At 43.9% G+C, this 13,284-nt stretch overlaps 1 protein-coding gene across 1 annotated transcript in view; it reads left to right on the forward strand.

Annotated features, from left to right (window-relative positions):
• The window catches only part of TCF25 (TCF25 ribosome quality control complex subunit), a 50,820-nt gene that overhangs the window by 16,134 nt on the left and 21,402 nt on the right, over nt 1–13,284 (forward strand). The window contains 8 exon segments of the mRNA XM_082270232.1: nt 16–98; nt 217–347; nt 2,705–2,804; nt 3,085–3,178; nt 3,306–3,398; nt 7,077–7,182; nt 10,044–10,203; nt 13,076–13,163. Coding sequence (XP_082126358.1) covers nt 16–98; nt 217–347; nt 2,705–2,804; nt 3,085–3,178; nt 3,306–3,398; nt 7,077–7,182; nt 10,044–10,203; nt 13,076–13,163 — 855 coding nt within the window.

A 13,284-nucleotide genomic window follows, 5' to 3' on the forward strand; every position in this document is an offset into this window, starting at 1 on the left:
TTTGCTGATTTTTAGGCTGCGACAGAGACAGCGACCTCATCACCGGAGCACCTGGCTGACCTCTCCGAAGAGCACCTGGCCGAGATACAGTAAAACAGGTGAGAAATCGCTACTTTGTTATATTCAGGTTCTCTTTATTGTTACTTTGTGTTGTCATATCTATAGGGACATGTAAGATGCAGCGCACTGACCATCCCTTCTTCCTCCCCTCCCCAGGCATCGCTATGAGCCTTATAGAGACCAAACGTGGGGTCCAATATTTCACATTCGAGCACCAGAGAGATTACCAGCAAGTCCAGTTCAAGTTCCTGGATGCTGTGGAGTCGCTGGATCCCAATAACATTGTGGTGAGTGAGCAGCTGCTGCAGAGTATTGCAACCTCTAACCGTGTCTTACAGAGAGGCGGAGCTTCCAGAGCCTTGCACATCAGAGAGGCGGAGCTTCCAGAGCCTTGCACTTCAGAGAGGCGGAGCTTCCAGAGCCTTGCACATCAGAGAGGCGGAACTTCCAGAGCCTTGCACATCAGAGAGGTGGAGCTTCCAGAGCCTTGCACATCAGAGAGGCGGAGCTTCCAGAGCCTTGCACATCAGAGAGGCGGAGCTTCCAGAGCCTTGCACATCAGAGAGGTGGAGCTTCCAGAGCCTTGCACATCAGAGAGGCGGAGCTTCCAGAGCCTTGCACATCAGAGAGGCGGAGCTTCCAGAGCCTTGCACATCAGAGAGGTGGAGCTTCCAGAGCCTTGCACATCAGAGAGGCGGAGCTTCCAGAGCCTTGCACATCAGAGAGGCGGAGCTTCCAGAGCCTTGCACATCAGAGAGGTGGAGCTTCCAGAGCCTTGCACATCAGAGAGGCAGAGCTTCCAGAGCCTTGCACATCAGAGAGGCGGAGCTTCCAGAGCCTTGCACATCAGAGAGGCGGAGCTTCCAGAGCCTTGCACATCAGAGAGGCGGAGCTTCCAGAGCCTTGCACATCAGAGAGGCGGAACTTCCAGAGCCTTGCACATCAGAGAGGCGGAGCTTCCAGAGCCTTGCACATCAGAGAGGCGGAGCTTCCAGAGCCTTGCACATCAGAGAGGTGGAGCTTCCAGAGCCTTGCACATCAGAGAGGCGGAACTTCCAGAGCCTTACACTGATGAGCAGCAATGAAGAGTGCGCTTGTTTACCCACTTCTGGACCGGAAGATTTACCCCCCCCCCCTTAACTTTTACTGCAGCAGGCAGCTCCTCCTGCGCGAACTGATGTAACTGTTTGTCGGTTGCACGCCTGCAGCTAGGGGGCGAGTGCGTGCCACCGACAGCGCCCTCCTGCCCCCACTCAGCAGTGGGGACTCCGATGCATGGGGCAGGCGGCTCTGATTCCCCCCTGACACCAGCGATCGTTTCCCGCTGAGAGAGAAGGACGGTTGGATGTTGTAATCACAGCTGACCGTTCTTCTCCCTGGAATCATCACAGAGCTCCTTCTATATAGGATCACATGTCTCTATGATCATTCCATAAGCCACGCCCCCCACAGTTATAAACACGCCCCTAGGTACACATTTAACCCCTTGATCACCCACAGTGTTAACCCCTTCCCTGCCAGTGTCATTAGTACAGTGACAGTGGATATTTATAGCACTGATTACTGTAATGTCACTGGTACCCCCAAAAATGTCAGTTAGGGGTCGGATCTGTCCGCCGCAATGTCGCAGTCCCGCTAAAAATTGCAGATCGCCGCCATTACTAGTAAAAAAAAACCAATAAAAATGACATAAATCTTTCCCCTAGTTTGTAGATGCGATAACTTTTGCGAAAACCAATCAATATTCACTTATTGTGATTTATTTATTTTTTACAAAAGTATGTAGCAGAAAACAAATTGGCTTAAAATGTTAAAAAATTTAGATTTAGCAGATTATTTTACCCAAATAAAATTAACGCTTTCTATTGGTGGTATTTGATCACCTCTGCGATTTTTTTTATTTTTTTTGCGCTATAAACAAAAAAAAAAGTGACAATTCTGGGGGGAAAAAAAACATTATTTTTCACATTCTGCTAAATAACATTCCCAATAAAAAAATGAAAAATCCATTTTTTTTTTAACAATTTGTTTTCTGCTCCATATTTTTGGTAGAAAAAAATCGCAATAATTGTATATTGATTGGTTTGCGCAAAAGTTATTGCGTCTACAAACTACGGGAAAGATTTATGTCATTATTTATTTATTTATTTTTTTACTAGTAATGGCGGCGATCTGCGATTTGTAGCGGGACTGCGACATTGCGGCGGACAGATCGGACCCCTAACTGACCTTTTTGACACTTTTGGGGTTACCAGTGACATTACTACAGTAATCAGTGCTATACATATGCACTGTTACTGTAAACATGACACAGGCAGGGAAGGGGTTAACTCAGGGGCGATACAGGATCAGTTATTGATCATATTTGTTCCTGTGTGCACAGGATCAGTTATTGATCATATTTGTTCCTTTGTGCACAGGATCGGTTATTGATCATATTTGTTCCTTTGTGCACAGGATTGGTTATTGATCATATTTGTTCCTTTGTGCACAGGATTGGTTATTGATCATATTTGTTCCTTTGGGCACAGGATCGGTTATTGATCATATTTGTTCCTTTGTGCACAGGATTGGTTATTGATCATATTTGTTCCTTTGTGCACAGGATTGGTTATTGATCATATTTGTTCTGTTTCTGGATTAGCTTCTCCTGCAGATGAACCCCTACCATGTGGACTCCTTGCTGCAGCTCAGTGACGTCTGCCGTCTCCAGGAAGACCAGGAAATGGCCAGGGACCTGATTAGTAAGGAGCTGCTCTTGCTGTGTTTCCTGGGTGTCTTGTACTGGGGAGGGGGAGGGGAGGTAATATTTGGGCAATTCCTGGTGCACTCCAAGCAGATCTGTTTGCCTGTGTGAGATGCGTTCTGTCAGTCATGCAGCAAATCGCCTAAACTCCCTAATTTTTTGCTGAAGTGATGAGATGGATGAACCATCGCCAGCAGACCTCCAACTTGGTGTAATCTCTTGGGGGGGGCCTTAAAATAAATTGAATCCAGCAACTGAAAAATGTTTCATTATTGCAGCGAGAGCCCTCTACAGCCTGGAGTGTGCATTTCACCCAGTGTTCAGCCTTACCAGTGGGAGCTGCAGACTGGACTACCGCCGACCAGAGAACAGGTCTGTAACCTTCATCGGAGGATTGTGAATTCTCTTCAAAGATCAACTAGTTTTTAACATTTTCACTTTTGAATAGTAAAGACTAAAGGAATCATGTGACCTGAGTCTGATGTTCTGCTTTCCACAGAGGCTTTTACTTGGCTCTTTTCAAACACATGTTGTTCCTGGAGAAGAGAGGTTGTCCAAGAACTGCCCTGGAGTTCTGTAAACTTATCCTCAGGTGAGTGCGGTCTCCTAATCTGTGTGGTAATAGGGTACTGGGGGCCATAGAGCCCATGGCATGGTAACAGAGTACAGGGGGCCATAGAGCCCGGGTCATGGTAACAGGTCACAGGGGGCCATAGGGCCCAGGTCATGGTGACAGGGGGCCATAGAGCCCGGGTCATGGTAACAGGTCACAGGGGGCCATAGAGCCCGGGTCATGGTAACAGGGTACAGGGGGCCATAGAGCCCGGGTCATGGTAACAGGGTACAGAGGGCCATAGAGCCCGGGTCATGGTAACAGGTCACAGGGGGCCATAGAGCCTGGGTCATGGTAACAGGGTACAGGGGGCCACAGAGCCCGGGTCATGGTAACAGGGTACAGAGGCCATAGAGCCTGGGTCATGGTAACAGAGTACAGGGGGCCATTGAGCCCGGGTCATGGTAACAGGGTACAGGGGGCCATAGAGCCCGGGTCATGACTGGTTATGCATGCTGTCATCTGAAGGGGACACTCTGGCTGGTTTTATGCACGTGTGCTCAAGCCACTGCAGCCTTTCATGTTGCTATACTGGTGGCAGGAGGAGAAAGCTGGAGGTCTCTCCTTGGTGTAGCACAGGGGTCTTCAAACGACGGCCCTCCAGGTGTTCAGGAACTACAATTCCCATCATGCCTAGTCTTGTCTGTGAATGCCAGTTTTGCAATGCCTCATGGGATGTGTAGTTCAGCAACAGCTGGAGGGCCGTAGTTTGAGGATCCCTGGTGTAGCATATCTTAGGGGGACAGAAGCGATTCAATGGGAGATTTAGACCTTTCTGGTCAATCCTCACTCCTAAGAGGGGCCAAACCATTTATATATCATTTACCGCATGAAGAGGAGCCAACCATTTATATACCAGTTACCGCATGAAGAGAGGCCAACCATTTATATATCAGTTACCGCATGAAGAGGAGCCAACCATTTATATATCAGCTACCGCATGAAGAGGAGCCAACCATTTATATACCAGTTACTGCATGAAGAGGAGCCAACCATTTATATATCAGTTACCGCCTGAAGAGGGGCCAACCATTTATATATCAGTTACCGCCTGAAGAGGGGCCAACCATTTATATATCATTTACCGCATGAAGAGAGGCCAACCATTTATATACCAGTTACTGCCTGACCCCCCCCAGGCCTTTGCGTTGTTTACTTGTAACAATCAGTATTTTTTGCTAGAAAATTTCTTAGAACCTCCAAACATTAAATATTTATTTTAAAGCAGAGGCCCTAGAGAATAAAATGGTGCGTTTTGCTGTTTTTTTTTTATGTCACACAGTATTTGCGCAGCGATTTTTCAAACAGCAGTTTGAAAAAAAATACACTTTTATGAATTTTAATGCAAAAACACAATACATAATCCAATTTTTTGGTGTTATATAGAGATGATGTAAATAGATAAAAACAAAAATCACCATGACAGTACAAATCTCCCAGCTGACCTTTTTGGAAAGTAGACGGTCCGAGGTATTTAGTAAGAGGGATGGCGAGTTTTTTGAAGTTGTGAATTTTTTGCCACAATTTTTTTGGAAAACTAAGAAATTAAAAAAAATGAAATTAAAAATGTTACAATTTTTTTTTATTACATACTGTCACCAGGGCAGTACAGCAGCATCATATCAATGGTGTGGTGGTGATCAGTGACACTGACTGGGGCAGTATGTAAATTAAAAATGTAATTTTTTTTTTTTTTTTAATTTCTTCGTTTTCCAAAAAATTGTGACAAAAAAATCACAACATCAAAAAACTCGCCGTGCCTCTTAATAAATACCTCGGACCGTCTACTTTCCAAAAAGCCAGCTGGGAGATTTGTACTTTCCTGGTGATTTTTGTTTTTATCTATTTACATCATCTTTATATAATACCAAAAATTGGATTATGTATTGTGTTTTATTGCATTAAAATTCATAATAAGAAGCAATATATAAGCAATATGATTGCTTATACCAGTGAATTTCATTGGTATAAGTAACCATTTTTACTGAATGAATATGATTTTTTCACTGTGTATTGCTGTGATTAGCTGCGATTGGCCACAGCTAATCACATGGTACAGATGGTCTGTGATTGGCCCTTGTCTGTACCATGTGATCATTGTGACCAATCACAGCTAGCAACACACTTGTACTCAATGAAAGGCATGAATCAAAGTCATGTGATCTGCTGTGATTGGTCACTTGATCACATGGTGTCGCCAGCAGGCCAGTACACTGATCAGACATCGGCTTTCTTTGGTGGACACAGAAAGTGTCACCCGGGAGGAAGTCATATGACAATAGTCGGGAAGTGATTTAAGATCTTTACGAGCAAATCAGCGGGTCTGGTGGACACGCCGCTTATTCACAGTAGAGGCAGAATGGCGGTCCTTTGTAAGCAAGACAGACCGCCGTTCTGTCAGAGAGGAACTTGGAGATCTTGTGTTTCTGCTAAGCAGGAACACAAATCTCTGTCTCCCTCCAGTTAAGCCCCTCCCCACACAGTTAGAAAACACTCCCTAATGGCACATTTAACCCTTTAATCGCCCCTGATGTTATCCCCTTCCCTGCCGATGTCATTAGTACAGTGACAGTGCATTTTTTTTAGCACTGTATTAGTATTAGCTAGGTGTCAAAATTGGTCCCCCACAATGTCGCAGTCCCGCTAAAAATTGCTGATCGCCGCCATTACTATTAAAAAAATAAACAAAAATCCCATAAAATACCCCATAGTTTGTAGGCATGAAATCTTTTGCCCGAAGCAATCCATTTACACTATTTGGGATTTTTTTTTTAACACAAATTTGTAGCAGAATACAAATTGGGGTAAATTGATAAAGAAATTCGATTTTTTAAAATAGTTTTTTTTATTGGATGTTTTATGGCAGAAAGAAAAGGAAAGGATTGGTTGTTTTTTTTTTTTTTTCAAATTGTTGGTTATTTTTTGTTTATAGTGCAAAAAAAAAACGCAAAGGCGCTGAAATCCCACCAAGCTCTGTTTGTGGGAAAACAGAGGACATCAATTGTATTTGGGTACAGCGTCGCAATCGTCAGTTAAAGTAACGCAGTGCTGAATTGTAAAGAATGTCCTGGTCATAAAAGCAGAGCTCCACTCAAAAGTGGAACTCCGCTGATCTGCTTCCTCGCCCCCCCCCCCTTCCCCAGTGCCCCATTTGGCACCTTTCAGGGGGAGGGGGGAACAGGGGTACCCTTCCCCACTTCCTGGGAGACAGCGCCGCAGGGCTATCCCTCGGAAGTTTGGCCCCTCCTTTTTCCTCCTCCACTGAGCTAATTACAAAGCACAGCGCAGTAGGGAATCAGCAGTGAAGCTGAAAGGCTTCACTCCCGGGCTCCCTTACCCTGGATGGCGGCGGTGGCACCTGAGAGTTGATACGTAAATCGGCTTTGGGTGCCGACATCGCGGGCTCCCTGGGCAGGGAAGTTCTAATATTTAAAATTCAGCAGCCACAGGATTTGTACAGGATTTGTAGCTGCTGACTTTTTTTTATTTTTTTTTAAGGGGGGCGGAACTCCTCTTTAAGGGGGGAAATCCTTCCAGGGCTGAAGGGGTTAAAGCATTACCGTAGCAGAAGTTTGCAGAATGGGATTTGGATTGATTTGGTTCGGTTGATCGGTTTGTGTGATGCGATTCCTGATGTTGTTGTCTCTCTGTTTGCAGTCTGGACCCGGATGATGACCCCCTGTGTATGCTGCTTCTCATCGATTACCTGTCTGTGCGTGCGCGGGAGTACACCTTCCTCAGCAGGATGTACGAGGAATGGGAGGTGAGGGTGACCCCACACTGGCTGCCCTCCTTATCACCATGCGGGGACACAGCAGGAAGCCAATGTGGTGGAAAGAAGGACGGGTGGAGCGTAAATCGTCATTAATGAGGACTTTTCCACCTGGTTTGGTCTATTCTAAAGATGAACTCTACTTAGAATCGCTCCAGGCGATATTGAAGCTTCAGAAATTCTACTTTAACTGCATTTGTTTTTTTTTGTATTTTTTGCACCCAGAAAACGGGCTTTCTCTTCGTGGTATTTAATCACCTGTGCAATTTTTTTTTTTTTTTTTTGTTTAAAAACGTTTATTGAAAAGTTTTTTGAATACAACAATAGTGAAGCAGTAGTTAGCATTAGAATTTTACAATGCATTACGCTCCGTTCACATGTAGGCGTTTTGGGGCGTTTTTGGGGAGTTTTTCTGCTCTAGGATCAGCTCTCAAAACGCCCAACAAGACAAATCCTATTCATTTCAATGGCCCCTGTTCACATCTGAGCGTTTTGTCGCTGTATACAAAACGCCCAACGCTAAAAAAAGTACATGAGCTTCTTTTTGGGCAGATTACAGGCGTTTTCCATTGGTATCTATTCAATCAAAAAACGCCTGCACAAAAAACGCCTGTAAATCGCGGTAAAATACGCGCGAAAACGCTACGCTCAGGTGTGAATGTAGCCTTAAACACATACATATCCATCACAACAGAACAGTATCTGAACAAAATAAGATTTACCTATGGAACGTGTGTTTTTTTGTTTTTTTTTATAGAAAAAATAAAGGTATCAGAAAAATATTAAATTAGCAAAAGAATATTACAGATGGTACAAATCTCAAAGAACATCAAAGCCATTAACAGACCAAAGTATGTCCATATTAGAAAATTCTGGTTTTAGTCTCCCAACAGGAGGGAGAGTCAATGTTAGAGGTCTAAAAAAAAAAAAAAATCTTATCTCCGCTATTTACAAAAATTTTTTTTTTTTTTTTTTTTTTTGAGCTATAAACAAAAAAAAAAAACAATACTTTTCACATTCTGCTATATAACATTCCCAAAATAAAAAAATTAAAAATAATTTTTTTTTAACATTTTAGGCCAATTTGTTTTCTGCTACACATTTTTGGTAAAAAAAAAAAAAACACAATAAGCGTATTTTGATTGGTTTGCGCAAAAGTTATTGCGCCTACAAACTACAGGAAAGATTTGTCATTTTGTTATTATTTTTTTTTATTTTTTTTACTAGTAATGGTGGCAATCAACAATTTTTAGCGGGACTGCGACATTGAGGCGGACAGATTGGACCCCTGACTGACATTTTTGACACTTTTGGGGGGACCAGTGATATCACTACAGTAATCAGTGTTATAAATATGCACTGTTACTGTAATAATGACACTGGCAAGGAAGGGGTTAACACTGTAGATGATCAAGGGGTTAAATGTGAGCCTAGGGGAGTGATTCTAACTGTATGGGGCGGGGCTTGTGAAATGACCATAGAGACCTGTGATCCTATATAGAAGGAGCTCTGTGATCTTTCCAGGGAGAAGAACGGTCGGATGTTGTAAACACAACACTCTCTCAGCGGGGAGCGATCGCGGATGTTAGGCAGCAATCGGAGCCGCCTGCCCCCGTGCATCGGAGTCACCACTACAGAGTGGGGGTGGAAGTGTGCCGCCAGCTGCGGATCGCACTCACCCCTTAGCTGCAGGCATGCAACCGACGTAGACCTACGTCGGTTCACGCAGGAGGGGCTACCTGCTGCACTAAAACTGCGGTGGGCGGTCCAGAAGCGGTTAATGTCTAAACCGCTGGCAACAAAAGTGAGTACACCCCTAAGTGACAATGTCCAAATTGGGCCCAATTAGCCATTTTCCCTCCCCGGTGTCATGTGACTCGTTAGTGTTACAAGATTTCAGGTGTGAATGGGGAGCAGGTTTGATAAATTTGATGTTATTGCTCTCACTCTCTCATACTGGTCACTGGAAGTTCAACATGGCACCTCATGGCAAAGAACTCTCTGAGGATCTGAAAAAAAAGAATTGTTGCTCTACATAAAGATGGCCTAGGCAGTGATGGGGAACCTTGGCACCCCAGATGTTTAGAAACTAAATTTCCCATGATGCTCAGGTACACTGCAGAGTGCATAAGCATCATGGGAAATGTATTTCCTAAACATCTGGGGTGCCAAGGTTCCCCATCACTGGCCTAGGCTATAAAAAGATTGACAAGACCCTGAAACTGAGCTGCAGCACGTTGGCCAAGACCATACACTACATTTTTGGAGGAAGATTATTTATTTGCAATATGCTAAAACAGAAATTAAGAAAACTTGTTGTTTTTTTTTTCAAAATTTTTGATCTTTTTTCATTTATTTAGCAACAAATAGCCCAGAGGTGATTAAATCCCACCAAAAGAAAGCTCTGTTTGTGTGATAAAAATTTGATTTGGGTACATTGGTTTTATTGGTTGAGCTAGAAGGACTTGTATCTTTTTTTTTAACCTGACTGTGTAACTATATACAATGTTGCATGACTGTGTAACTATATACAATGTTGCATGACTGTGTAATTGTCGTTCAAAGTGTGACAGAGGTGAATGCTGAAAATTGGCCTGGGTAGGAAGGGGCTAACAGTGGCCGGTATTGAAGGGGTTAAATTAGCGTCCAAACCTCCTACAAGCAGCAGTAAATCCCCCCACGTTGTATATACTGTATCCGTATTGTGGCCTTCAGTAAATGATGGAAACATTAGAGATGACATCGCTCGGAGACAGATATTGCTTTTAGTGACATTTTTAATAACTTCTATCCCAGTTATGTAGCAGTGAAGCCGATAACCCCCGGGAATCGCCTCTCATTTATACTTTTAGGCCCATCGGAACTTGTCTCAGCTCCCGAATTTTGCATTCTCCGTCCCGCTAGCACTATTGCAGTTCAGCCAGCAAGATGAAATATCGGAGGACGAGGAGAAAACCGCCTCCAGCCGAGCGTCAAACCTCCTGCAGCAAGCGCTGATCATGTTCCCCGGAGGTAAGTGTCCTTCTATTACTGGACTTATAACCACTCCCAGACCACGCCTTTCTCTTTACATGAACCACTCCCAGACCACGCCTTTCTCTTTACATGAACCACTCCCAGACCACGCCTTTCTCTTTACATGAACCACTCCCAGACCACGCCTTTCTCTTTACATGAACCACTCCCAGACCACGCCTTTCTGTTTACATGAACCACTCCCAGACCACACCTTTCTCTTTACATGAACCACTCCCAGACCACGCCTTTCTCTTTACATGAACCACTCCCAGACCACGCCTTTCTCTTTACATGAACCACTCCCAGACCCCGCCTTTCTCTTTACATGAACCACTCCCAGACCACGCCTTTCTCTTTACATGAACCACTCCCAGACCACGCCTTTCTCTTTACATGAACCACTCCCAGACCACGCCTTTCTCTTTACATGAACCACTCCCAGACCACGCCTTTCTGTTTACATGAACCACTCCCAGACCACGCCTTTCTGTTTACATGAACCACTCCCAGACCACACCTTTCTCTTTACATGAACCACTCCCAGACCACGCCTTTCTCTTTACATGAACCACTCCCAGACCACGCCTTTCTCTTTACATGAACCACTCCCAGACCACGCCTTTCTCTTTACATGAACCACTCCCAGACCACGCCTTTCTCTTTACATGAACCACTCCCAGACCACGCCTTTCTCTTTACATGAACCACTCCCAGACCCCGCCTTTCTCTTTACATGAACCACTCCCAGACCACGCCTTTCTCTTTACATGAACCACTCCCAGACCACGCCTTTCTCTTTACATGAACCACTCCCAGACCACGCCTTTCTCTTTACATGAACCACTCCCAGACCACACCTTTCTGTTTACATGAACAATCAGTGTTTTTTGTTATAAAATTACCTGGATCCCCCAAATATTATATATATTTTTAAAGCAAAAGAGAATAAATTGGGGGTTTTGCAATTTTTTATGTCACACTGTATTTGCGCTGCGTTTTTTCACACTCAATTTTTTGGGAAAAGATACTTTTCTTTTTTGGCTTTTCTATTCACAAAATAATAAAACCACAATACATAACCCAATTTTTTTTCGTAAAATAAAAAGGTGATGGTACGCCAAGTAAATACAGTACAGTGGATTCCAACATGTCGCTAAAATTAAAATGGAGGAACTCTTGTTCAAATAAACTATTAAAGGAGAACTCTTGCTAAATTCTCTTTCAGTCAGGCTTTATAATTGCGAACACTCGTGCAATGCCGTGCAAAAATCCAACTTACAACTTTAGATGTACACAGGGAGTCTAGTTCTAGAATTACTGGCCATGATCTGACGTTCTTGGCAATACCTTACATGTGAGGGATGATCACTGTTAGCGTGCGTGCGGGACCAACGTGCACATTCTTCTTTGCAATTAATTAGCCAATTGTCCTATAGCAGTTTTACAGCGACTGGGCGGCCGCTATGTGCAGGATGACTTATATATATATATACGTAATCCTGTACTTCCAGGAGCCAATGGGCAGACCGCCAGCTCCCGCTGATCATTGGGTACAGAGGCAGATCGGCAGTCTATGTAAACAAGGCAGATCGCCGTTCTGTCAGGAGGGAAGACATGGATCCTGTGTTCCTGCAAAGCAGGGTCATGGCTCCATGTCCTCCCCTAGTACAAGCACCTCCCCCACAGTTAGAAAACACTGGCTAGGCACACATTAAAGCCTTTGGTTGCCCCTAGATGTTTAACCCCTTCCCAGCCTGTACAGTGTCACTGCCTTAGTACAGTGACAGTGTATAGTATTAGCACTAATCATTGTGTTAGTGTTTCTGTTTCCCAAAAAAGTGTCAGTTAGTATCAGATTGTCGGCTGCACTATCGCAGTCCCGCTAAAAGTCGCTGATCGCCGCCATCACTAGTAAAAAATAAATAAATAAAAATATCCCAAAGTTTGTAGATGCTTTGGGGTCTGGGATTAAAAGTTTAATTTCAGTCCTTGCAGATGACACCAAGCCATGCAGTGGAATAACTTCCTTACAGGATGTCTCCAACTTACAAGCCGACCTCAATGCACTTATAAAAGAGATTTCATCTCCAAATACGGAAAGGTTTCTTCACAGTAAGAGCTGTGAAAATGTGGAATAGACTCCCTCCAGAGGTGGTTCTGGCCAGCTCAGTAGATTGCTATAAGAAAGGCCTGGATTCTTTCCTGGGTGTACATAATATAAATGGGTGCTAATATTTATAGGTAAAGGTGATCCAGGGAATATCCGATTGCCTCTCGGGGATCAGGAAGGGTTTTTTTCCTCTGCTGGAACACATTGGATTACAATAAAAGCCCCAGCAGTGCCCATCAGTGACCCCAGTCAGTGCCGCCCATCAGTGCCACCTCACCAGTGCCCATCAGTGCAGCCCATCAGTGTTCATTAGTGCGGCATATTAGTGCCGCCTCCTCAGCGCACATCAGTGAAGGAGAAAAATTACTTTTATTTACTAATTTACCTACAAAAACTATGAAAAACCTATTTTTTTTTTCAAATTTTTGGGCTTTTTTGTTTTTTTAGCAAAAAAATAAAAAACCCAGCAGTGATTAAATACCACCAAATGAAAGCTCTATTTGTGTGAATAAAATGATATAAATATAATCTGGGTACAGTGTTACATCACGGCGTTATTGTCATTCAAAGTGCGACAGTGCAGAAAGCTGAAGATTTGCCTGGGCAGGAAGGGGGTGGAAGTACCCGGTAGGCGAGTGGTTATGGTAACGTCTTTGTTTTCAGGCCTGGGTGACTCTTGCTGGCCTCTGTTATTGCTGAGATTGTGATATATAATATTTCACTTTGATTCCTTTCTGTTGATTTTCCTCCTTTTAGTTCTTTTACCGCTTCTGGATGCCTGTGGAGTTCAGCCGGATAATATTGTGGCTTCTCATCCATTTTTTGGAACGGTTACCCAACTAAGGTAAGGTGAAAAAACAAACAAAAAACAAACACTTTTTAACCGCTTTCTGATTGGCCATCGCAGTTTTTTTTACGTCGATAGTTTGACGTTAAATACCGGGGTGACGGCAGCAGATAGCAGC

The sequence above is a fragment of the Pelophylax lessonae genome (assembly GCF_965119305.1).
Source record: "Pelophylax lessonae genome assembly, chromosome: 10".
In the NCBI taxonomy this organism is placed as follows: Eukaryota; Metazoa; Chordata; class Amphibia; order Anura; family Ranidae; genus Pelophylax; species Pelophylax lessonae.